Source organism: Quercus lobata, chromosome 11, assembly GCF_001633185.2.
Source record: "Quercus lobata isolate SW786 chromosome 11, ValleyOak3.0 Primary Assembly, whole genome shotgun sequence".
NCBI classification, from domain to species: Eukaryota; Viridiplantae; Streptophyta; class Magnoliopsida; order Fagales; family Fagaceae; genus Quercus; species Quercus lobata.
This window is the reverse complement of record NC_044914.1, coordinates 6880991-6908816: the sequence shown is the minus strand read 5'-3', so window position 1 is coordinate 6908816 and position 27826 is coordinate 6880991. Positions and strand designations below refer to the sequence as shown.

At 32.9% G+C, this 27826-nt stretch overlaps 1 protein-coding gene and 1 long non-coding RNA gene across 6 annotated transcripts; both read right to left on the bottom strand.

Moving 5' to 3' along the window:
* Nucleotides 1-279: 279 nt before the first annotated feature.
* On the bottom strand, nt 280-4032 carry LOC115966245 (DNA repair protein REV1-like). Of its 4 annotated transcripts, none has more exons than XR_004086371.1 (5): nt 3757-4032; nt 3430-3574; nt 1937-2001; nt 1609-1776; nt 280-631 (listed from the first exon to the last, which is right to left on the bottom strand). XR_004086371.1 is itself a non-coding variant. In XM_031085499.1 (4 exons), exons 2-4 carry the CDS (start codon nt 3568-3570, stop codon nt 556-558), a joined length of 282 nt encoding a protein of 93 aa, XP_030941359.1. In that variant the 5' UTR covers nt 3571-3574; nt 3757-4032; the 3' UTR covers nt 280-555. The 4 variants fall into 4 exon arrangements, 2 of the variants coding, with proteins under 2 accessions (XP_030941359.1, XP_030941360.1); XR_004086372.1 differs by lacking the exon at nt 280-631 and adding an exon at nt 784-1282; XM_031085499.1 differs by lacking the exon at nt 1609-1776.
* Nucleotides 4033-11005: 6973 nt separating this feature from the next.
* On the bottom strand, nt 11006-14937 carry LOC115966246. Of its 2 annotated transcripts, none has more exons than XR_004086374.1 (5): nt 14823-14937; nt 14484-14628; nt 12882-12975; nt 12576-12743; nt 11006-11474 (listed from the first exon to the last, which is right to left on the bottom strand). It is a non-coding gene; the product is annotated as an uncharacterized LOC115966246 (long non-coding RNA). The 2 variants fall into 2 exon arrangements; XR_004086373.1 differs by having other exon boundaries at nt 11007-11474; nt 12882-12946.
* Between the last annotated feature and the right edge of the window lie 12889 nt (nt 14938-27826).

Below are 27826 nucleotides of genomic sequence, written 5' to 3'. Positions count from 1 at the left end.
AAATACTATTTTTGACGGTTAAAGTAACCGTCGATAACCGGCATTAAAAACTATGTCGAAATTTTTTTTCTACGGCTTATGCAACCGTTGAAAAAAATGTTTCACTTTTATCAATGGTTAATAAACATCTAAGTATTATTAAAAGCCGTTGAAATATAAACACATAAAGATGCTTATTACTTTTTTCTACATGTACTCAACCGTCGATAAAGGTTATCTTGAGATAAATGTCAACGGATTGTAAATGTTGAAATAAGTATTTTCTTTAAAATAAATAAATAAATAAATTTGGATACACTTTTTACATTGATCAAAATTTAATAACCTAATTCAAAATATAATGTAAACACAATTGTGCAATTCCTAATTAAATTTACAACAACCAATCAACTACTCTTTTAACACAATAAAAAAAACCGTACAAATGCAATGGATAAGGAAGAACTTTGACCAGATCCACCATATTGACCACAACATGTCAGGAAAAGATATATTTATGAAAATCCACTTCCTTTTTTAGTGGAAGCCATAATTTGACTCGCATCCAAATTAAAGTTAGGATAAAATGACCTGCACTCTCATCCTGAACAGAACATAACCCTTCTTTGAGTAAGCCAGCTTGTATGACAATCTGAAATGAAGACATGTAAGTAATTAGAAAATGAAACAGAACTTGAGCGCTTCAGTAATAACTGATATTAATTGGGAAAACATCACCATAGTTCCCCTTTCTGTAGGAAACCTTTTAAACACCCCCCCCCCAGTTTTACCGTAAAAAATTATGTTAACCACAAATGTGCATCAACAACATCTTATTCGTAGGATTCTCTAAGACAATATGTCATCCTATAAACATCCCAATCAGATGATTCAGATCAGAACAAGTCAACCCAAAAGCATGCGCGCGCACACACACACACAAAAGCATCCTTTACCTTTTTACTAGTTGGGGTTATCAAAAGTTAAAAGTATTTTTTCTTCTTTGAGCAACCGTAGATGACAATGAACTTAGTATTTGTGCTTAAAACATGCAATAAACCATTATCTGCATAGACTGCAACAATTGAATTCCATGAAATCACATCCTCCACTGGAATACTATCAAATGATTTTTTTGCATCAACTAAACTTCCACAAGCAGAATAAAAATCTACCAAAGCATTAGCTACGAATATATTTGATTCTACCCATCCAAACTTAACAGTGAGGCAATTTTTATAGTGTTATGGTAACATTTAAATGCAGCAGGGAAACGTTTTTCTCTCATCAAGCGCATCATTTCCTAGTTCAATTGAAAACTAGTAACATCAATAAGCGACAAATGAAGGCTAAGTCACCCAAACAGCATTTATAGCATTTTTTTATAAGTATTGATGCTTTTATAAAAAAAGATCACTCCATGTACAAGATGAACACAAAGAAGCAAAAAGAATTACAAATAATCAATAATTTTCAGCAATGAAATTGCAACTAGTGAACTTCAATGCACAGGACCAATCAAGCAAAGATGTACTAAATAAATCGATGAGATTGTAGAAGAAAATTATAAAAGTAAATTTGATGAAAATTAACATTTTAGAAGATAGCAAAAATGGATTGTAGCAGGACCTGCAATTTGGTAGTTGAATAATCAGCAGGATAAGATTGTAAAAATTTTGAAAGAACAGATTTATCCGCATTTCTTGAATGGGTGTCACCAGCTTCTTCATCCCCAAACCAATCTGAATAGTCAGGGCAAAAGGAAGTGCCAACACTCTGAAGAAGTGCTTTTATTTGCTGCAGTAAAATTTTAAAGAGAGAGAAAAAAAATAAAAAAATAATAATAATAAAAAATAAAACATAATTGATACTAATTCTTAATCATCCACTTTATCAATATCAAGTTTCATTGCCACATTCAAATACGATACTTCAAAGTACAGGAACTCCATGGTACCTGCTTTTCATCTGTCCTGTTTGCAGCACAAATTTCCCTAAGGCTTGGTCCCAAATCAAGGCCAGCTGAAATACAAAGCAAAATCAGGTATTACCAGATGATCAAGACTCAATTTCAGTTTTAACTAGCATTTCATTGGTCAAGAAAGTAAACTTCAATGGGGGTAAAAAGCAATTCAGCCATTTTTGTGATAAGTATAATTGTATTAATTAAACAATAATTGTACAATAATTCCAGATTTGCAGTTTAATTCTACAGGCTATATAATCAACTGCTCCAATGAAAAGATTCAGCAATGCAAAAACCAATTCAGCTATCCAATAATTTAAAAGTAATTACGTAGTGCAAGCAACAGTAGATTTACAGAGGGACCCCCCCATCTTTCCTTTGACCAACATGTCCTTGAACCAACCTGTCCCCCTCTTTCTCAGGAATCTATCTTTACTAAAACAATCCCATAACTAACGAAAAATAGTATTTATTTAAAGATATCGTTCAATCAATGGCCATGACAACAATCTTTGGACAATAGAGCAAAAATTCAACTCATAACACACACAAACACACAGATGTCTAAACACAAAGACTCCTTCCAGTACATAGAGCAAATATAATTATATAATTTAAAAGATATTATTAATTAATTAATAACAATAGTTCAATCATTTATAAACTTATTTACAAATTTACACAATCCAATCTCAGGTGGTCTACATAAGTATATTTAAAACATTTTACACATGTAAACATGCATATAATATCATATATACTTTAACCCATCTTCATGTTCATGGGCTAAACATAGGCTTGAGCTTATAAGAGAGATGGGTTTGCTTGGATGGGGAATAAATCGAAGTGAACGGTTGTCTGTTGCACCTCTTGGTGGATGTGTCCAGTTGGGGACACATGCAGTGCACCAAGGGAATCAAGCCCAAGTCAGCCTAGGCATCCACGTTATGTTCTTGTACCTTTCCTCAAGCCCACCACCAAAATAAGTAGTCCACCACCATAATTAATTACTATTAACTACCCACTTCCAAAATTTGTTGTCACATTGTTCAAAGCAAGAGAATCCTTCCCCTTACAATTAGTGCCAAAAATTACTTTAGAAAACCAATAAAATAGCAGAAGATATTTGTGAATGTTTGAAAAATAATCCCCAATAGAATAAACACAATAGAATTTCTAAAGTAATCCTTCACATTGTTCCATAGAATTTGTTGTCAATGTTTTGGACATTCACATCCATGTCTCTTGATTCGACTATATGTTTTAGACAAACTAATCCCCAATTGAACCCAAGAAGAATTTTTAAAGTCATTGTCCTGTTTTTTAAATAATTCAAAAGGTTCAGAGTTCAGACCAAGAACTGGAACAAATTTAATATAATGTCTAAGCGTCCAACTTTCATATCTCTTTTTTACTATTCTTGTTTAATTTTCTCAGCAACCAAGCACAGTTCAGCAAAAAATTATTATAAAAAGCGATTGAACCTGACTGGAAGGAACCGTGAAACCATCGACAAAGATGGAAACCCCATCGAATATAGGCTTCACAGAACCCGAACCACCATGAGAAGAAGTCGAAGCTTCGGCTTCAAACTTGTTCTGAAGTTTCCTATTCTTCTCCACCATATAACTACATTAAAAAAAAAATCGTCAACAACACCATCAAAAAATTGCAATCAAAACACAAACACGAAGTAACAAATTCAACGGTGCTTGACATGAAAAAATTCCAATTATCTTCAACCATAAAATCATAAATTTTCAAAAATTGAAGAAATGAGAGGGGGAGAGAGAGAGAGAGAGAAGAAGAACCTGCCGAAATTGGAGAACGGTGAATTGCTGAAGGAGGAGCGAGACGGTGAAATCAATTCGATGGCGATGATCTTGATGAGGAAATCAAAACGAAAATCATAAAAAAAAATAAAAATAAAAATAAAAAACCTAGTCAAGAACTTTGTTTGGTTGCCTAGAAAAGAATAGAAAGAAAATAGAAAGGTTTTGAAATTGATTAATAGGCATGACCGCAAAGAGCTATGAGAGAGAGCGAGAGAGAGAGAGAGAGAGAGAGTGAGAGGGCGATAGAAGACCACAACGATCACACTATGGTAACAAATTCACTATAAATGTACCCGCTCTGATACTAATTGAAAGTTAAAATATTGTATAAAACACCCTTATACGTTTAGACCCTCAATTACGAAACAACCAATTCAAGTTTTATGACAAACAACTAGTGTGTGGAAAATGAACAAAAACAATAAACAGAATTGATAAACAATCTAAGCCAATTAAAATCACAACCACAACAGATAATAAAAGACAAAGACAAAAGGAAAGGAAGATGCAAACACAAGGACAATACTCGATGTGTTATCGAAGAGGAAACCGAAGCCCTCGGCGTAAACCCTCTCCGTCGCTCTCCAAGCGGTAAGTAATCCACTAGAAAATGTAGTTGGGATACATGAATAGCAATAAACCCTCCAAGCCTAATCTACCTAATGTACCTAAGCCCTCCAAACTTCTTGCTCTAACGAGGTTGCGCAGAACCTATTTCTTTTCTAGCTTCCCGGATTCCGCTACTTGACCATAGCATTAACCAATGTAGATTAGTCCTTCCTAACTACTTCCCAGAACACCAAACAGCCCTCTCACAGTAATGGATATGGTGAGAAAATGTTTTGGTAAAAAGACCTCTCAAGGGTTTAACAATGGAGAGGAAGAAAGTTGAGGAATTTGAAGAGTCTCTTATGTAAAGATTGTGGATGAATCAATCTTGTATAACACTAGGGTTTCTCTCTCAAAATTCTCTCTGAAAGCTCTCATTCTTTTGTGGGTATAAGGGGTATTTATAGTGGGGTGAGAATGAAATGTAAAGAGTCAGGTTTTTCAAAACAGGGCTTGCTCGCGGCTTGGCCTCACGGCTTGACTGAGTTGCGAGTTCCAGCCGCAAGATAACTGAACGGCCAGTTGTCCTATTTGTCCTGTAGTGCTCCAGCTAGCATGACGCTTCAACTTTTGGCATGCTTGGCACGTGTGCTGCTTCTGGCGGCTTAAAGCCGCGAGTCATCCACGAGACCAAGTCGTGAGTCTCTGTTTTCTTGCACACTCTTGAGCATTTCAACACTCTATCTCACTCACTACCCTTACAACAATCCCACCTAAATACAAGGTTACTAAATACTGAAATACAAGTAAATTTGGCATTGAATAAAGCCAACAAGATGGTTGATTAAATTCAACCTTACAAGAATTGTATTCTGAAGCTCTTTTCCACGTACTTGATGTCAATACTTCCTACAACGTGTTGTTGGGATGCCTTTGGGTACACATTTATGGCATAATTGGTTCTGCACTTCATCAATGCTTTAAACTTTGTGATGAAAATGGAAATGTGAAAATGGTGTACACTAATCCTAACCCTTACATGGGAGAAGAGGTGAATTATCTTGATGCCATATTTTAAGCAACAACCATACTTATGCACTTGTCCAAAAAACAAGGATACCGAGGAAGAAGGGTGAGGGACAATGTGTTTACCCTTGTGTAAATGAGAAGTTCATTAAAAAGCTCCAAAAAAAAAAAAAAAAAAAAAAAAAAAACTCTCTAGGTTGAAAAATTTTCTATGAGGTGACCTTGGCAAAAGTAAGGGCACAAAAATAATAATAATCCCACTAAGTTGAAAACCTTTTTATGAAGCAGCCTAGGCACAAAAAAAAAAAACTTTGCCCCTTTTTGAACTACATTTTGACTTAATCTCTTTCCGGGTACGTAGACAGCTTGATATTATTTACTGAGTTTAGCCACATATTACCCAAAAAAAAAAAATCTTCCATTTTTTGAACTACGTGTTGACTTGATCCCCTTTCGGGTACGTAAGCAACTTGGTATTATTTATTAAGTTCAGTCACATATTTCAAAAAAAAAATCTCTCATTTTTTGAACTACGTATTGACTTGATCCCCTTTCGGGTACGTAAGCAGCTTGGTATTATTTACTAAGTTTAGTCACATATTCAAAAAAAAAAAAAAAAAAATCTCCCACTTGAAAATCCCCTCTGAACTACGTGATGACTTGATTCCCTTACGAGTACATAGGTAGCTTGGTATTATTTAGTGAGTTCAGTCACATCTTCAAAAAAAATCATCATTCTTGAACTATGTAATGACTTGATCCCCTTTTGGGTACGTAGACTGTTTGGTGTTATTTACTAAGCTCAGTCACATGTCCAAAAAAAAAAAAATTGTTTCCCATTAAATAAGTGATCAATCTTACGAAGGCAAGAAAATTTGCATAAGTACAAATCAATGCCCAAAACAAAGAAAAAAAATATCATGACAAATGTCAAAGCCAAATCAATCTGCTAATTAAGACTTCAGATTCAACAGAAGGAGTCCAAGCCAAAAAGAAAAAAAGAAAAAGTAAAAAGACACGAATGTCACACAAGAATTCTAATATTGCATGACACCTGAGGGGCAATTGTTGAAACAAAAAAAGTACACATTAAAGCAAATGTACCTCACCCAAAAATAAGGGTTGACACATTTTTTTTTTTTAAGATGCTACGTCTATAATATTTTTACAACAAATTACAGGTGGTTAGTTGTTATTGGTTCAAATTTAAACTTAACACTAAGATTACTTTTTTATCCTAACAATAACAACCTACTACTTAAAATTTATTGTAAAAATGTTATAAACATGTCATTTCTCTTAAAAAAAAATAATAACAATCATATGAGTTCAAAAACTAGTAATCATATGAGTCCAAAAACTAATAAAATAAACTACCTATAAGCTAGTCTGCCATTACCTATAAGAAAGGACTAAAGTGAGAATGGAATGAAATGATCATAAGGGAATGAAATGGAATTGAATGTATTTAAGGGAAAATAATGAAATTGAATAGAATTAAGTAACCTTGATTGGATGTTTTAAAATAAAGGAATAGAAATGAATGAAAATGAATGGAATGTAAGTAATCTTGTTTGGAATGCAATGAATTTATTTTATAACAATATTACTATTAGACCCCTACTTTTTTTTAAAAAAGTAATTGAATATATTGGGATATTTTAGGAGTTTTACTAAAAAATTCATCAAATTTAATTCCCTTTCCTCTCATCCCTCCCAATTTTGGGGAGAATGAAAAATTTGAGATTTTAAGGAAATAGAGAGAAATAAGTGTTCCCTCCTACCCAACTCATTCTTTCCCACTTAAACTCCTAAACATGGGAATGAACTTTTCATTCCTTCCATTAAAACTCTCAAATAAGGGAAGAGAAGAATATTCTACAATTATTCTTTATATTCCTTTCCATTTTATTACATTCCCTCTTCTCAAATAAGGGCTAAAGTTCAAGGAGTGTCAGTGCATTTTTCCATCAATTTTTTATACACCTTTTTATATCATGTATAAATATAAGCGCATTATACTATTACTTGCTCTGCACACCTATCACTTAGTATTGCACACTTATCATGATTGTATAAAAATGCAGTCTCTCTTGTACAGTAAGATGTACAGAAACGCAAAGATTATTCCCACACATTTTGTTTTCTCTCTTTGCTAGTCTTTAGCTTTATATGTTGTTGTTCTACTCTCATTTGAAAAAGAAGAATAGTGTTAATAAATTAAGGCTTTATTTGGTCAGAGGAGTGGAAAATTGGGAGGATAGAAAAGTTTTGGTTTTCTCTCATGTGTGTTTGGTTGGAGGGGTGGAAAAGTAGAAAGGTGGAAAACTCTTTTATTTAGTTGGAGAGAAAAGTGTGAGAATGGAAAATGTAGTTTATATGAATTGACTATTATGTGAAGAGATGGGAAAGTGAAAGGTAGTTGAATGTAATAAAGATGATGATATTTTTGTAATTTATTACTCACATCATCTTTTCTCCTTAGTTTTCCTCCCAAATTGGGAGGACAAAATTATATGGGCCCAAAGGGATTATTTTCCACACCATTTTCTTTTTCTCTTGTTTTCTCTCCTAAACCAAATAAGAGAAAATTTCATTTTCCACCCTATTTTCCTCTACTTTTTTTCCATCCTCCCTGTTTTCACTCCAACCAAACGGGACCTAATGGTTTTAGGTTCAAATAAGCAGCAGCTGTGTTGTCTATTTTTTCTATCAAAAAATAAAAAATAAAAATGTTATGTGATTACTTTATTTGAATTAGTATTGGATTATTTTATTCAAATAAATTAGTTTGTTTTAGAATAAGTTAGATGAGTGATTAGGAATCTAGGTTTATGAGTTTGGTATAGGATTATGATTTGAGGTATTGATCTAACTGGAAGTCTGTCTTATATAATTCAAACATCATTGACAATGGACAGTGGCGGCTCTAGGAATTTTGTTTAGGGAGATCATTAAGAAACTTAAATTAAAAAAAAATAATAATAATAAAAAGAGAAATTGAATATATCAAGTTATCAACCAAAAAAAAAAGAAGTTTTACAATTTCCTTCTACATTTTTCAAATTTTGAATTGTTACGTGATAGTTCATTATGAGTATTTATTGTCAATGTGGGTAGCTATGACCATTTTATTTTGTTAAGTTTGTCTAATATTTTTATTTTTATACTATTGTTATTATCTATTAATTTGTCAATGTTTTCATAAAAATATTTTAAACTAAATGAATAAACTTAACTCATTGGCTCTATATTAATTATTGAAGCACACAATCTTACTCATTCATACATAAAATAATACACTACGTGTTTACTTAAACAATTAAATGCTTGAACAATTACTAACTTTACAATTTTTCTTCTTGAATCTTTCTGATTTTATAACAAAAAGTTATTATAACATGATAACAATACACACACATGTAATAAACCCTCTTTATTTTCTAATTATTAAATTATATAAAGTTATATTATATTTATACTATACACACAAATATCTACACACATCATTATTCATACAAATAACATTATAACAAAAAGTAATGCACAAAATTAATATTAGACACACTCACACACAAAATATAAATTTATAATAAAGAGTGACACTTACAATTCACAAACGCTTACTTATACTCTTAGAGTTGGAAATACTTGTTTGTCTTCCTAGTTCCTTTTAATACAAAAAAGAGAACAAAAAACAAAAAAAGATAAAAGAGAACCAATAACAAAATACTTTAAAAAAAATTAAATAATACATTAATTTTTATATTTAAATAATTCAAAATTCACTAATGATACCATCAACATAAATGAATAAAAATAAAAATACTAAATATTGTGGACCATATCAAGTTATCAACCTTCTCTGGTGTGCCTATCTCTATTCATATAAAATAATAATAGTAAAGTTAAATTACCTAGGAAGATAACTAAACCAAAAAAGTTTTAAGAATAAAACCTAATATATTAGGTAAAGAAAATTAAGTAAATATTTAATATAAATTGCATCTCATGAATCAAACCTCAAGTTGGCTAGTAATTTTGTTAGTATTTTCATCTACAATTTTTTTTTTTTTAATATAAGTTAAGTATACAAAGAAAGTGATTCAATAAAGGATTAAAATTATATAACTATACTATTTTATTAAATGAATTAAGTTACCTAAATGCATAAAACCAATTTTTTTAATAAAAAAATCACTTTAAAAAACATTTTAGGTTCAATTGGCCACAAGTTGACTTGCCTTGACTTGAAAATTAAGCAGGCCAAGTACAGGTTCACCCGTTTTTACTCCAGGTCCCAAAATCCAAGTAAGGTTTTGAGGTGGTTTATATAGTTTTTTGCTTTTCTAGCCATTGGAGATCTTCAATGGAGGCCTTAATGGCTTTGGTAATGCCTCTGGTGGTTTGAGGATGTGCTTTAAATATCCATCCAACAGTCATGCTTACGCGTCCGTCCATTAGAAATGGTTCACGCACTACATGCGTGTTTATGGCGCATTGGTCATCCAAAGGCTTCCTTGGATGATGGGAATTTATTAGTTTATCAGTTAAGCAGTTACATAGCTGAATTTTAAAAAAGGAACCTAAATAATAATACCTTATGTACCTAAGTTTTTCCTATAATGATATATGCAAGGTATCTCAGTGAGCAGAGATGTGATAATTGAGGTGGGAGGCCATGCATTGAAGGCAAACATCACCACTCTTGGTCCACTAGTCCCACTTGTTTCTGAGCAACTTCATTTCTTTACCAGCATGCTCTTTAAAAACGAGAAAGCCAAGCCTTACATCCCCGACTACAAGCTTGCTTTCAACCATGCTTGCATATTGGGAGCAAGTAAGAAAGTGCTGGACGAGATACAAAAGAACTTGGAGCTCACTGAGGATTACATGCAGGCCTCAAGGAAAACTTTGGAGCGATTTGGGAACACTTCAAGTAGTAGTATTTGGTATGAATAGGCATACTTGGAAGCAAACTCAAATGTCAAGAATGGTGATAGAATTTGGCAAGTTGCTTTCGGGTCAGGGTTCAAGTGTAATAGTGTTGTTTGGAAGGCTCTTAGGAATGTTGGGAAGACTAAGCTGAGTCCTTGGATTGAGGATTAATTATATCTGGAGGATGATACAAAGAAAAGAAGGATAAGATGATATATAATTGTACAATCATTATTGTTAACTGTTAAGCTCCAAGCTGCAATCTTTTTTTCGTGTTAACTACTGAAATGCTCAAAATAGCAAATTCTTCCGATGATTAATTCCATGGGATGAAAGAGGACAGCGACATCTCATTATATCTATATGAAGATGCTATAATATAAAAGATGAGTTGAAATTATACCCAATGTAATTTGACAAAAGCAAGAGTTATGAGATTAAAAATGGCCTTGGATTTTAGGATTAATGAGGAAGGGTTCCACAAGTTGGCTTGCTTCATTGTGATTTCTTTACAAACACTACAAGAAATTTGGTTATTTTCAACGGTTGAAACCGTTGAAAATACTATTTTTGACTGTTAAAGTAACCGTCTATAACTGCCATTAAAAACTATATCGAAAATTTTTTTCTACGGCCTATGCAACTGTTGAAAAAAATGTTTAGCTTTTATCAACGGTTAATAAACGTCGAAGTATTATTAAAAGCTGTTGAAACATAAACACATAAAGATGCTTATTACTTTTTTCTACATGTACTCAACCGTCGATAAAGGGTATCTTGAGATAAATTTCAACGGCTTGTAAACGTTGAAATAAGTATTTTCTTCAAAATAAATAAATTTGGATGCACTTTTTACATTGATCAAAATTTAATAACCTAATTCAAAATATAATGTAAACACAATTGTGCAATTCCTAATTAAATTTAGGACAACCAATCAACTACTCTTTTAACACAATAAAAAAACGGTACAAATGCAATGGATAAGGAAGAACTTTGACCAGATCCATCATATTGACCACAACATGTCAGGAAAAGATATATTTATGAAAATCCACTTCCTTTTTTAGTGGAAGCCATAATTTGACTCGCATCCAAATTAAAGTTAGGATAAAATGACCTGCACTCTCATCCCGAACAGAACATAACCCTTCTTTGAGTAAGCCAGCTTTTATGACAATCTGAAATGAAGACATGTAAGTAATTAGAAAATGAAACAGAACTTGAGCGCTTCAGTAATAACTGATATTAATTGGGAAAACATCACCATAGTTCCCCTTTCTGTAGGAAATCATTTAACACCCCCCCCCCGCCCCCTTCAGTTTTTACATAAAGATTGGCGATTGCCTACAGTTAAGAGACAACCAAGACAATGCCACATGGCCACATAACAATTAGAATTAGTGAATTACTGATCTACACTGGGCCCTCATGAATTTTTAAGAGTAAAAAATTATGTTAACCACAAATGTGCATCAACAACATCTTATTCGTAGGATTCTCTAAGACAATATGTCATCCTATAAACATCCCAATCAGATGATTCAGATCAGAACAAGTCAACCCAAAAGCATGCGCGCGCACACACACACACAAAAGCATCCTTTACCTTTTTACTAGTTGGGGTTATCAAAAGTTAAAAGTATTTTTTCTTCTTTGAGCAACCGTAGATGACAATGAACTTAGTATTTGTGCTTAAAACATGCAATAAACCATTATCTGCATAGACTGCAACAATTGAATTCCATGAAATCACATCCTCCACTGGAATACTATCAAATGATTTTTTTGCATCAACTAAACTTCCACAAGCAGAATAAAAATCTACCAAAGCATTAGCTACGAATATATTTGATTCTACCCATCCAAACTTAACAGTGAGGCAATTTTTATAGTGTTATGGTAACATTTAAATGCAGCAGGGAAACGTTTTTCTCTCATCAAGCGCATCATTTCCTAGTTCAATTGAAAACTAGTAACATCAATAAGCGACAAATGAAGGCTAAGTCACCCAAACAGCATTTATAGCATTTTTTTATAAGTATTGATGCTTTTATAAAAAAAGATCACCCCATGTACAAGATGAACACAAAGAAGCAAAAAGAATTACAAATAATCAATAATTTTCAGCAATGAAATTGCAACTAGTGAACTTCAATGCACAGGACCAATCAAGCAAAGATGTACTAAATAAATCGATGAGATTGTAGAAGAAAATTATAAAAGTAAATTTGATGAAAATTAACATTTTAGAAAATAGCAAAAATGGATTGTAGCAGGACCTGCAATTTGGTAGTTGAATAATCAGCAGGATGAGATTGTAAAAATTTTGAAAGAACAGATTTATTCGCATTTCTTGAATGGGTGTCACCAGCTTCTTCATCCCCAAACCAATCTGAATAGTCAGGGCAAAAGGAAGTGCCAACACTCTGAAGAAGTGCTTTTATTTGCTGCAGTAAAATTAAAGAGAGAGAAAAAAAAAAAAATACACATAATTGATACTAATTCTTAATCATCCACTTTATCAATATCAAGTATCATTGCCACATTCAAATACAATACTTCAAAGTACAGGAACTCCATGGTACCTGCTTTTCATCTGTCCTGTTTGCAGCACAAATTTCCCTAAGGCTTGGTCCTAAATCAAGGCCAGCTGAAATACAAAGCAAAATCAGGTATTACCTGATGATCAAGACTCAATTTCAGATTTAACTAGCATTTTCATTGGTCAAGAAAGTAAACTTCAATGGGGGGTAAAAAGCAATTCAGCCATTTTTGTGATAAGAGTAATTGTATTAATTAAACAATAATTGTACAATAATTCCAGATTTGCAGTTTAATTCTACAGGCTATATAATCGACTGCTCCAATGAAAAGATTCAGCAATGCAAAAACCAATTCAGCTATCCAATGATTTAAAAGGAATTACGTAGTGCAAGCAACAGTAGACAACCTGTCCCCCTCTTTCTAAGGAATCTATCTTTAAAAAAACAATCCCATAACTGATGAAAAATAGTATTTATTTAAAGATATCGTTCAATCAATGGCCATGAAAACAATCTTTGGACAAGAGAGCAAAAATTCAACTCATAACACACACACACACACACACACACACACAGATGTCTAAACATAAAGACTCCTTCCAGTACATAGAGCAAATATAATTATATAATTTACAAGATATTATTAATTAATTAATAACAATAATTCAATCATTTATAAACTTATTTACAAATTTACACAATCCAATCTCAGGTGGTCTACATAAGTATATTTAAAACATTTTACACATATAAACATGCATATAATATCATATATACTTTAACCCATCTTCATGTTCATGAGCTAAACATAGGCTTGAGCTTATAAGAGAGATGGGTTTGCTTGGATGGGGAATAAATCAAAGTGAATGGTTGTCTGTTGCACCTCTTGGTGGATGTGTCCAGTTGGGGACACATGCAGTGCACCAAGGGAATCAAGCCCAAGTCAGCCTAGGCATCCACGTTATGTTCTTGTACCTTTCCTCAAGCCCACCACGAAAATAAGTAGTCCACCACCATAATTAATTACTATTAACTACCCACTTCTAAAATTTGTTGTCACATTGTTCAAAGCAAGAGAATCCTTCCCCTTACAATTAGTGCCAAAAATTACTTTAGAAAACCAATAAAATAGCAGAAGATATTTGTGAATGTTTGAAAAATAATCCCCAATAGAATAAACACAATAGAATTTCTAAAGTAATCCTTCACATTGTTCCATAGAATTTGTTGTCAATGTTTTGGACATTCATATCCATGTCTACTTTAGAAAACCAATAAAATAGCAGAAGATATTTGTGAATGTTTGAAAAATAATCCCCAATAGAATAAACACAATAGAATTTCTAAAGTAATCCTTCACATTGTTCCATAGAATTTGTTGTCAATGTTTTGGACATTCATATCCATGTCTCTTGATTCAACTATAGACAAACTAATCCCCAATTGAACCCAAGAAGAATTTTTAAAGTCATTGTCCTGTTTTTTAAATAATTCAAAAGGTTCAGAGTTCAGACCAAGAACTGGAACAAATTTAATATAAGGTCTAAGCGTCCAACTTTCATATCTCTTTTTTACTATTCTTGCTTAATTTTCTCAGCAACCAAGCACAGTTCAGCAAAAAATTATTATAAAAAGCGATTGAACCTGACTGGAAGGAACCGTGAAACCATCGACAAAGATGGAAACCCCATCGAATATAGGCTTCACAGAACCCGAACCACCATGAGAAGTAGTCGAAGCTTCGGCTTCAAACTGGTTCTGAAGTTTCCTATTCTTCTCCACCATATAACTACATTAAAAAAAAAATCGTCAACAACACCATCAAAAAATTGCAATCAAAACACAAACACGAAGTAACAAATTCAACGGTGCTTGACATGAAAAAATTCCAATTATCCTCAACCATAAAATCATAAATTTTCAAAAATTTAAGAAATGAGAGAGAGAGAGAGAGAGAGAGAGAGAGAGAGAGAAAAGAAGAACCTGCCGAAATTGGAGAACGGTGAATTGCTAAAGGAGGAGCGAGACGGTGAAATCAATTCGATGGCGATGATCTTGATGAGGAAATCAAAACGAAAATCATAAAAAAAAAAAACACTGTAGAATCTATACAACTTCCGTGTTTTTATTTTCAACGTTTTATAACTGTTGATAAAATACTTAATTTATTTTTTTCCACATTTATCCCATTGTTGATATAACATTTCCCTATTTATTTATTTAACACTTATTTCAACCGTTATCTCAACTTACCAACTGTGAAAATAAATATGTGAATTTATTTTATTTTATTCAACAATTGTGTATAACTACAAAAATTTAAAGTTTTTATTAATATTTTTTAGTGACCATAAATAAAAATATGTTAAAAAAACTCAAATTTATTGCAGCGAAGAAAGCCGCTAGACACTAAACTTGATATTAAATCATTGTTTTCTGGCTTAATTTTGTGTGTATTTATTATCTCATATTTATGTATTTTTCTTGGGCATTATTATATTTGGAAAAAATGTACTCGAGCCGGTTAAACCTCGGCCAAAGTTGCATTCTGCAACCTACTTGTGAGGTGCATAAGAGCACTCTCATCAGGTGTGCCAAATGGCATTTGGCACACCAAATACTATTATTCAAGCTTCATGAGGTGTGCTATATATTCTATAATTTTAGAACATGTTACAGTACCGTCTCAAATATGAGACGGTAGGGACACAAATGCTATTTCTGGAAAATAATTTTTTAATCAACATTTTCTCTCTCCTCTCAATATTTAATTCAATGTTTTCTCTCTCTTCTCATTGTTTTCTTTCTCTCTCTCTCTCTCTCTCTCTCTCTCTCTATTTTGGTCGCTCTCTCTGTTCTGGCATGTCTCTCCGTCTACATCTCTCGCTTTTTCTGTTCTGGCCCTCTCGCCTCGCCCTCTCACCATCACCGATCTCACCACACCGATCTCACCATCGCCGATCTCACCACGCCAAGAGATAGAGACCGCCCGGCTCACCACTGATCACGACCCACTTTGCGACAAAGAGGAGCTCCAGTGTGAAGGACACGGTGGCCGGAAGTGAAACTTCCATCAACGATGGCGACAAAGGCGGTTTGGGATGTGGGTTTGTTTGATTTGGTGGATGGGATGCGGTTTGTTGAATTTTATAATTGATTCGGTGGATTGGTATGTGGGTTTGATTAATTTAGTGAATGTGAGTGCCGATGATGGATGTGGGTTTGTTTGTTTTGGTCTCTCTGGTTGTGTTTTTTTTTTTTTTTTGAGGTGGCGTTGGTGGATGTGGGTTTGTGCCGGTGGTGGTGTGGGTTTGTGCCGGTGATGGATGTGGGTTTATGCCGGTGGTGGGGTTGGGATGTGGGTTTGTGGGATGTGGGTTTGTGTCGGTTTGGTCTCTCTAGTTGTTGTTTTTTTTTTTTGAGTTGGCGTTGGTGGCCGTCGGCGTTGTTGCCGGTGGTGGCCGTTGGTGATGATGATGATGAAGATAGTGATAGGGATAGAGAGAATGTAATATATTATTTTAATGTATAAAATTGAAGTATAGAACATCTGATAAATGATATGTTGTAAAATGATGTGTTAAAATGATAAAGTTGGTTTTTGATGTGTCAAAATGACATTTTTTTTGAAAGAGCTGATGGGAATGCTCTATCATGCTAAATTTGGGATCTTTGTTATATCATATATGCAAGTTGCGACCAGCATGCAGACGTCATTTCCTACGAACACTGTCATGATCGACTTTTCAGCTTTATCAAATATGACAAATAACACACATTGTGCATGCTCGACGTGAAAATTCAGTCAAAGCTAATTATATACACCTAGAGAGAGTCCATTTTATTCATCTTAACCTTTCCGTTTTGTTGAGAGAGAGAGCCTTCGACTAGAACCTAAATTCCTTCATATTCTCACTTCTCCATTTCTCTTACAAATGATATATTCTTGAGAAAAATTTGTAACTGTCATTTCCATTACCAAACACATAATGTTGTGAGGTTATTGAAGGCATGGAAACCATTGGAGCCTAAGTTCAAATCCGAATCATATCTTTCCATTGGCGGCTCAATAGTGGTGATTTTGGAAAGCTAGTTGAAGAAATGGCTCAATGTGTTGGGCTATGTGAAGTGTTTAATCCAAATTATGACCTGGATTTGTGTTTAATCGAGATTATGACCTGACCTAATATAGAAGTGTTACTATTTATTAATGGGAGATTTTTGAGACTTAGTCCATGAAGTGAAGGTTTGGGAGATTTTTTAATTGTACTGCCTCATTTTGTATAATTTCCGTGAACATAGTGAAGCACTATAACTCCATAAATGTAAGCAAATTGTCAAACCACGTTATTTTTTGTGTCGTGCGATTGCCTTTGCGTGTGTGCTATTTTTATTTTGTTTTTCGCATCTCACAATATTTCCAACACAATGAAGCCAATTGCTAGTTAGAGCTTGGAGGACTCAAGTACTTATGGGGACATGGGCTTGGACATAGTCATCATTGTACTTCAACTATTCATACTATTGGAGTTTTCTAACAATGGCGTCGATGGAGAGACTTTTCAGGCCAAGTGCTTGTGCAGTTGTGCTTTCCTTTTCCAAATATGGGTGCTTTAAATTAAAAATAAAAATGTAAGTTATGTGTATATTTTTTTCATCTCTTAGAGCATTTACATCAGAGAATGTAAAAAAAGACCTATTTTATATTTTCAAACACTACTTCATTTATTTTACCAACCCATTAAACAATATACGCAACATTTGGTGTGCTATCACAGGCAACCAAAAATAAAACCTATACTCCTAAAAATACATGTGTAGTGGTGTGAGTAAGGATCGTTCCCACAGAGAGTGTCTAGCCTAGTTTTATGCTACGTGAATAAGGAGGGGGGGGGGGGGTTAAGTATAATGAAAACAATTTTAAGAAAAACAACTACAAAACAATTCAAATTAAAATATTGAAATCAATCAAAAGAACAAACCTTCGTCCAAGTCAACATCCACCATCAGAATATTATAACTGATCATCGATGCAAGCATATATCAATTCACACTTTGAATATGCACCATTGGAACTATTTTCCTATTTCTCCTTAGTTGTAGTTAATTACAAAACAAGTGATCTAATTAACCCTAACTACTAAACAACCCAAGACAAGCGCTAAAGGTTTAATCTAGCAGCAACCTTAAGAATTAGAGAGATTGATGAAACTAAACAACACAAGCACAAGTGGTTGCATTTAATTTAGTTGAGCATTCTTCCTAAAATCTAATAATTTCTGATGCAACAAATCATTAAATCTTGGTTGTTTCACAAATTAGAGAGATCAAACAATTACGGATTTGATATCTAACCTAGTAGTAGATTGCAACGAATAATAAACTAGTAGGTCTTCTAGTAATTAAACGAGACAATCATGAAAATAGGCACAAAAGAACATCCAATATTCAAAGCATAAATTGAACAATAAAAACAAATTAGATTTCACAATTTTATTGATTTTGAGACTTCAGTTTCTTTTCACCAAGTATAAAAGTTTAGCCAAGAAAGGCCACGATGAAAACTCAAAGGAGAAGTTAGAGAAGAAGGGAGAGAGTGGTGTGTGTGTCCAATCTGATTTCTCCTCCCCTCTTTTACACATTAATTCCCCTTTTCCCAAGCCTACAAAATCTCCCAAAAATATTCTAAATAATAATATCCAAATCTGACTAATTAAGGAAAATATTAAAAACAAAACAAAGTCCTAATATAACTAGGAAATTAGTGTTTTTCAGCTGAAGTTTTCGTGCACCAAATGTGGAAGCTTCTGAAAATAAACCGCATCATGTATTAGAATTTCAGGCAAAGGAACATTCTATAACGTTAGCAATGCAGGTGTAGTAACTTAAAGCCCAATTTCGACCTTGATGCATCCAATATCTCTCAAAACTCAAAACATGAAAGTTATAGAGATTTTTCTTAGCGTTCCATAGCATCTTGAATCATCTCAATCAGAGCTCTAATGAGAGAGTTATGCGCAAATTACAAAGCAATGCCGAAACTGTCCAAAATCACCCAATTAGCTACGTTTTGCACTTAATACCTCTATTTGCATCCTAAATCAAAATATAAGAATAATGAGTACATTTAGGCACCAAATAAGTATAAAAGACTAAACATTAAGGGAGAAAAATATGACAATTTGCATTCTCATCAACATTCCAATTCTTATTTTTCACATCCCAACCAATATTATTCATTTATTTATTCTTTCTCTCTCTTCCTCTCTATCTATTTTTTTCCTCTCTCTCTCTCTCTCTATCTTTCTCTACTATTGCCTACCAGCAACCAATCTTCCTCTTCTCTCTGTCTCTTTTTGCTACCTAACAACCAAATCCATTAATACAAAAATCAACAAGTGATCCAAATTCAAAATAAACATAGAAACACCCAACCAACACCACCCTTGAAACACTAAATGGACACCACCATTGGAACAGGGATCTAAAACACCAAAAACCCAACCACACCATTGAAACCCAGATCTCAAACCACAACCACCAACGCAACTACCACCAGAACTCTGCCTGCCACCTCCATTGAAACCCAAATCGCAACCCACCGACCCAAAATCTCAACCAACTACCACTCAAACCGCAAGACCCACCACCCATCCATAGCACCACCAATCCATTGCCAAAAAATCATGAGAGAAAGGGTCAAAGAAAGAATAGAGAAGATAGGAGAGTCAAAGAGTGAAAGAAGAAAAAAGAAGAGTCAGAGAAGAAGAAAAGAAAAAGAAAGAAGAGAGAGAGGAGAGAAAACAAAAGAGTCAGATAGTCATAAAGAGAAGAAATGGGAAATAAAATAATATTTTTTTTAATTTTACATACCTACTACAGCAGGTTCTATATACCAGGAATGGCAACGGGTTTGGTTTGGGGTTTCTTTAAACCCGAACTTGACTTGCCACCCACCCCGTAAAACCCCAATCCACCCTGTTTACTAAATAGGTTTTTTTTTTTTTTTTTTTTAAAACCCTTGAAGCTACCCCGTTAGGCCCTCACGAGCCTTGCCCACCATGCCCCTAATTTTTTTTTTTTCAAATTTTCTGTTTTCAAGCCTGAACTAGAGGGCCAAATCTTTGAAAAAAAAAAAATTCAATTTTCTATTTTCTTCATTTTCAACTACAAACACAACTACCCAAATTCACAAATCATAATATAGAAATCCTAATTATTTTTTGCAATGAGAGAGAACAAAACCCAAAAAAAAAGGAGATAAAAGGATAAAAAGAAGTGCAGATCACATTCACAGATCAAAACCCACTCATGTGCCCACAGTCACAAATCAAAACCCATATAGCCATAGATCAAAACCCACACCATCACAACTATAGATCAAAAACTCACATCCACAATCAAATTTCTAGAAAGAGATGGCGGCGACTAGGGTTTGGATTTGTGAGAGAGAGTTTGCTATGAAAAAGTGAGAGAGCATTGCAAAATGTGGAGTTTGAGAAAGTGAGTGGTGTAGTGAGGTGGGCAAGGAGGATTGGCCGGTGAGGTGGAGGAGGGAACGTCACAACGAGGTTGGGGAGGCAAAGAGGAGGGTAGCGACAGCAAATGAGAGTGAGAGTGAGGGAGAGGGAGGGCGGCTGAGTGTTGAGAGTGAGGGATGAGAATGAAGGATTAGGGTTAGAGAAATGAGAAAGTTAGTATTATTTATAGTTAGAGTTTTTAAAAAATTTTATATAATATATGTATACGGGTCGGGTTCGGGGCGAGTATGCATAATACCCGCACTCAACTCGAACCCATTACGGGTTGGATTTTTAAAACCCAAACCCGCCCCATTTGTTTCGCGGGTTGGGTAAAACCCAACCCATTAAGGTTGGGTTTAGGTTGGGTACCCGTGGGTCGGGTAATTTTTGTCATCCTTATTATATGCCCATACTTACTATAGCAGGGTTGTAAATTTATGTTTACACACCAGGATAAAGAAGGATTTTAACATGTTTGGGATGTAAAATAGGAATTTGGGGGGTTGTACTAATACTCTTAAGAGCATTAGCATCAAAGTGTTCAAAACACCGAAATTTCTACTTTAGCATCTAAAACAACAAAAAGAAAGCAATAATCGAGAACCATTTCTAAATTTTTTAGCATATAGCTAAATTAACTTCTTAAATATAGAATTTGTTGTAGTTGTGATGGTAAAATAAAAATGATAATTTTATTGTCTCTCTCTTCTATTAAAGTAAAAAGTAATGTCTCTCACTTCTTATTATCTCTTCACCCTCTCTCTCTCTCTCTATTTTGGGTGGTTGTGGATTGGCAATTGGGCTGTGGATTGGTGGGTGGATATGGATCAGGTGGGTGGTAGATGGGTTTGTGGTGGGTGATGGATGGGTTTGTTGTTCTAGGTTTTGTGGAGAATTTTGATAAGTTTGTGATTTTGGTGGTGGTTATTGACGATGGTTTTGGTGATGCTTGTTGATTGTGGCGGGGTGGTGGCGATTGTGGTTGTTATAGTTGGTAGTGTGTGTAGTTAATGTGGGTTTGTTGGGCAGTGGTGGATATGAGTTTAGTGGTTGTTAGTGATGGTGGTGTTGCAGCGGTGGGTTTGAGGTTGCTGGGTTGCTTCAAAAAGATATATATATATATATATATATATATATATATATATATATATATATAAAGAGAGAGAGAGAGAGAGTATTTAGGTACCGTTCTTTAGGTTCCCCTTTTAAGATTTTGTCATATGGATTTTTTCTCATGGGATGGAAGAATATTTTTTAGTTAAGTAGCCATATGGTTAAATCTTAAGAGGTGAATTTAATAAATAACACCTAAAGTATTGTACCTAAGTTTTATCCATATATATATATATATATAAAGTTTATAATAAATAAATGAATAGTGTTTGGTTGGATGTGATAAATAAGAAATGGGATGTTAGGTGAGTTGTAAAATTGTGTGTTAAAATAGGTAAATTGATATGTCACCAATCATAAGAAGTACTAATTCAATACTCATTTATTCTTTTGTTGAAGTGTCATCTCGTTGTCATACTAATTTGTAAGCTTTTTTTATTTTTTATTTTTTTAAATAGTATAACTAGCTTGTAACTCCATATATATGCATGGATACACTTAAAGATATACAATAAGATACATAATATAATTCCTATATATATAATTTAAATACTATTGATAGTCATTTTTATGTTTTATTAACTCTTTAAAAAAATTTGTAAGAATATTATTAGGTATAAAATGTAAATTTTCCATATTTTATTTATTTATTATTATTGTGAAGCACTTTTTTTTTAAAAATTTTAGGATTCATTTATTTTAGACTTTTCAATTTTTGTACTTAATAACTCATTTGGATGTATATTTATAATGTGGTCCCGCATTTGATTCTAAAATTAAGAAATAAAACTGTTTAAGAATAAATATTTAGAACACATGACACAAAATTGAAACTTTAATCTAGAATTCTAATTTGAGTTTCTCTCAGCTTCACCTATTATTATTATTATTATTATATATAGATTTGTAATAACTTTAGCATTTTCTTCCAAAAATAAATTATAAATTAATAGAAATTCAACTCAATCACCATTAAGTGAATGAAAAATGTTAAAACTACTAAAAATTTTACAACAAAAAATTTACAAACTGACATGGCAAAAATATTGTAGGGAAGTAGTTTTTTAAGCCCAAGTGATATTGGACCTCGAATGAAAATAGGCTTAATATTGACCCGCCCATTCTGATGGCTGACCACTTTGAAAGAGTCAAACCTCAGACCACATACTAAGTTCGGATATTGTACTCCTTGGGAATGTTACAGATCGGAATCTGAGGATGAGACACTTACTAAGCTACTGAGGATGATGCACTTGCCGAGCTACTGAGGAGGAACTATGGGAAATGCATAATTGTTCGAGGAAGCCTATTGAAACTTCCTAATAAAGCAACAGTCACCTCCGCATTAATAAGACTCACTTACTTGACGTAATCACATTAATTGATGAATGACTGGCCTGAATAGTGCAAGAAGCCCCAAAAGTCTCCATTTATCATGAAAGTAGGGAAGCCAGAGCCTGATGAGAAAAGAAGCCCTTCAATTGTGTAGGGACAGCACATTCCAAAGAAGAAAATAGTGCACATATAAGGGAGAATAAGGGTAAAGAGGAGAACACACAAAAAGTGAGACAAAAAAACTTAGAGAGAGAGAGAGAGAGAGAGAGAGAGAGAGAGAGAGAGAGAGAGAGAGAGAGAATTGTGAAGAGAAAATAGAGCTTTAGAACATATTCAAGAGCATGTTCTTGAGAAGAAAGTAACCAAGTGTATTGTATTGTTTCTAATTGCATGAATAATATAGCTTCATCTTCCTAATTTTCACATAGAATTTTGTTCTTATTCAAATCTCCACTATGGATTATTAGTAACCCCATACTACAAATTAATTGTGTCTTTAAGAGGGTAGTTAATCATTTTCACCCGCACAAATATGATTGGTGCCACTTGAACAATATAATAGAATGTTTGAATTACTTAAAAAAAAAAAAATTGGTGATAAGTTATTTTGTAAAACCTATTTAGTAAAATTTGTATTATCATTAGCTTACTTTGAGTGATTTAATCATATTAATAATATATTTGAAATAAAAAATTATAATATAAAAAACAAACTAAATATTATTTAAGTTATATTTAGATATAAATAGAATCCTTTAAAATTATTTCCCTACTATCTTAAGCTGGCTATGCGCACACATATTGTTTGATATAATTTCATATAATTTGTGAAGACTTTAGAGTCTTTATTTTATTTAGTGGGTATGTTTGGTTGTGATGATTTTGGGGAGGATGCAAAAAAAGAGAAAAATAGGAGAGAAAATGGGTAGAAAGAATGTTTGGTTAGGAGGAGAAGGGGAGAGAAAAATGATAAGGCCTAAAAACCACCATTAATAACAACAACAACTATGGCTGTCCAAACCCGACCGGAGCCCGACAACCCAGCCAAATCGCTCGATGCCGACTCGATTCCAACCCAAACTGAAGGTCTAGTCAGTTGGCGACGGGTTTTTGTTCTCAAAAACTGACACCGGCAGGTCGAGTGGCGGGTTTGCATCTCCAAAACCTGAGCAATCTGAACTTGACTGGAGCTATACAAAAATCCGGCCAAATCCTACAAAAACAAGCCAAATCCAGCAAGATCTTGACCAGATTTGGTGAGATCTTGACTAGATCTGGTGGTATTTAGCTAGATTCGACCAAATTCCAACAATTTTTAGTGAGAAATGCAGATCCCAGCAAAAAAAATGCAGATTCTGGCAATAAAATGCAAATTACGGCAACATTTTCCAGATTTCGACGACATTTTCCAGATTTTGGCAAATTTCCAGATTCCAACAACGTTTTTTTTTTTTTTTTTTTTTTTTTTTTTTTTTTTTTTTTTTTTTTAAATTCCGGTGATCGACCTGGTCTGATTGACACTCGTCCTCACTCGAAAACCGACTCAACCAATTTTTCTAGCGATCGGTTTCGGATTCCTTAGCCCTTCACTCGATGTCGATAGGTCAAGTCTAGGTTAGGTCCAAAATCGACTCGACTCGACTTGTGGACAATGACAACGACGACAACAACAACAACAACAATATATATACTCATGCAAAATACATTCAACCTTGGCACGTTCTTTTAGGGTGAGTGGAATCATGCTGTAAAACACAAAGTTTAAAATAAAATTTTCAATCATTTAGGGGTGTTTGGTGAATGAGTTTGAGTAGTATTGTTTGAGTGTTTTTGATATACGTTTAAGTAAAAAAGTGTGTGCAAATATGTATAATATTGTTTAAAATGTTCAAAAGTGTGCTCAAACACACTTACCAAACAGGGGCAAACGGGCTTTACTTTCACATCAGAGTCAGCGACAGTCTTTCATGTGGCATAAACAGACAAAACAAAACAACTTTAAACAGACAGTATTTTTGGTTGTACATCTTAGGTCACACCTCACAATTAATTTGGCCACGAAAATAGTTAATTTAGTTTATATTATTCTTAATTTATAATAAATTTAGTTCTTACTATGAATTCATTAATTAATAAACAATATAAATTTACATATATGGTAAGGCGTGCAATTGCTAACACGGTTGAAGTAATAATAAAAAAAAAAAACTTATCTATATATATGTATAAAACCGAAACTTTTGAAGTTCCCACAATTTTCCACGTTAGCATAATATTATTTAAATTAAATTAAATTTTCCACCTCATCACTGTTTTCTTTTTCCAATGCAAATTAGACTATTAGTCAAATAAGGACACTCTCCCACCACCTCTACTCTCTCCTATTTAAGAATTGATTGCATAGAAAACCTAAGCCCCAAAAACTATTTGCAGAGAAGATGATATTTGAGGACCCTCACCACAAAATGAATATTGAAACTGACATCTTTTTATAAAGGTAGGTCAATATCTTATATTTATATGTATGGCTGTTGGTCACCACTATTTTTTTTTTTTTTTAAATTCTTTTTATTTTAGATTTTATGATTAGATCTGCTATTATCTTCTTTTGCCGCAACACAATTTTCTTCTTAAAACTTATTTTTCTTTAAGATTTTTTTTGAGGGCAGCTCATGCTTCACAATTCACATATTCCACTTATGTATTAAACTCCTCTCCTTCTTCGGTCAATGCATCAAGATTAGAGTTATTTGATTTGTTCAATAAAAATTATAGATTTGTTGCTTTTTCTTATAAGTTTGTCAATTGTTGTTTTGTTTATTTAATTGCTGGGCCTGAATCTTTTAATTAAATCTTCAAATTTTTTTAACCTTTTAAAAGTTTTAATATTTTGAATTTTAACATTTAAAAGGTAACTCATATTTCTCTAATATTTCTATGTTGTGTAGACATATTTTTTTTGTTTATTATATTTCTCCATTGTGTAGTCACATAATTTTTGTTTTGTTTTAATAAATTCTTGGCTCAAAATCTTCTAATTGTTTGGTTTACATATGAATTTTTAAGTTCATTTTTTGCAATACATTTAATTGTCTGGCCAATTTCAATAGTAGAAAAGCTATAATCATGGATTCCCTTCTTTCTATTGTATTTCTCTATTGCGTAATTATATATATATATATATATATATTGTTTTATTTCAATACTTTTGAAGCTTTGAATCTTCTGATTTTTTTTAAAAATTTTTTTTTTGGCCTTTTGGAAGTTTTAACATCATAACTTTTGGGTTTTATTTTTTCTATTATCAGAAATTATCTAGAAGATTTCAATGAATATCCATGGATTATTCTTTTTGAGGGTAACCCATCTTTATCTTATATTTCTATTCCTAACTTTTTTTTCCTATATTTTTTCTTTAATTGTCCGTGTTTACGTCTCTTTTGTTTTTCTTATTTTTACTTTCATAGCGTATGTACATGTTGTGTATGTTCTTTGATTCTTTCTTTAATGATTTTTGTGTGAGTATGTGTCATCGTATCTGGATACTTAGGCAAAATCTATAAAGACTAAAGATGCTTTTTTTTCTTTTTTTTTTTTTTTTCTTTTGTAATGAATCCTGTGTTTTTCATGACTTTAGTGAGTCATATTCTTAATGATCGAAATGGTTTTGTTTGACGTGGATTTTGTTCATATTGGTTTCAAAGTTTATTTCTTGGCTTATATTATAGATTGTAATATATTTATTCATCAAACTGTTTAGTTGAGTTTGTTTTCGAAATTGTTTTCAGTGTTGGACATTTTCTTGAAGCATGTTGGTATCATATATTAAAATACTGTTAAGTTGATAATAATAATAATAATAATAATAATAATATAGTTTAATAAATGTTTGAAACGTATAACTGTTAACAAATGTTTTAGCTATATGATTTTATTTTACAAATTCAATTTTGGTGTTGTAGCAAAATAAATAAAAAATTAAATTATATATTATACCCAATACATTTTCCGTGCATTATACAAACTAGCATGTAGTCCGTGCTTACGCACGGAAATATTAACAATTGTGATGATAAGATGTTTATCTTAGTAGATTCAATTTCCACATTGAGCATTATGAATAGAAGTAACTTAACACCAACATTTAAAAATCAAATTGGACACATAGCACAAAATTAAACTACAATTAGAAATCAATTTGATTCAATTTGAATTCTAAAATTGAACTTCAACTTAATATAATATATATGATTATATTTTTGTCACTTTTAACAAATTAACAAAATCTTAATCCAGACACACTAAAAACTATTAAAAAATAAGAACTAATCATTGAGTTTGGAATCTTCTTGGAGGCGCCAATGAAGCGCTAATGTATGAGAGTGTGAAGCAAGGAAGAGTGGGATTGAACATTGTGTTTGAACCCGGTCTTGCTCTAAAAAATCCGTAAGGAGGAGGAGAGGGCAGTGTGTGGATCTAGTTGGTAGAGGTTGAGAGAGGAGGAGACATGGGATGAAGATATGGAATTAGGAGGAGATGATGTTTTACTTTTATAGTCTTTCTCGTTGGACTCCTTGGTTCTGGTTGTGGGATTAGAAGAGCTCCAGACTCTATTGAGATCACCCATAAAAGTGTGCAGGTGAGATGTTCTTACTTAGGCCAATGAGTATTATTATTGTGGTTTTCTTGGCTTCCATGTTAAATGTTAATGCATCATTTATTTGGGCACAAAAATTAGAAAATTTAGATAAGATACATGACACAAAATTGGAGTCCAATTTATAATCTCCATGAAAGTGTGCAGGTAAGATGTTTTTGCTGAGGCCAATGAGCATTATTATTGTGGTTTTATTGGCTTATGTGTTAAATGTTAATGCATCATTTATTTGGGCACAAAAATTAGAAAATTTAGATAAGATACATGACACAAAATTGAAGTCAAATTTATAATCTATTTAAATTTTTTTTTGAGTTTTGGTTAGGACAAGTGGCGTAAAATTGAGAATCCAATTGAAA

Excerpts from the sequence above, each read along its gene's own strand:
- LOC115966245 (XM_031085499.1), bottom strand. The coding sequence starts at position 3,570 with ATGGTGGAGAAGAATAGGAAACTTCAGAACAAGTTTGAAGCCGAAGCT. Across the intron at positions 2,002-3,429 it reads TCACGGTTCCTTCCAGTCAG|CTGGCCTTGATTTGGGACCA; the intron begins GTTCAATCGCTT and ends TTTGTATTTCAG. Across the intron at positions 632-1,936 it reads ACAGGACAGATGAAAAGCAG|ATTGTCATACAAGCTGGCTT; the intron begins GTACCATGGAGT and ends TCTTCATTTCAG.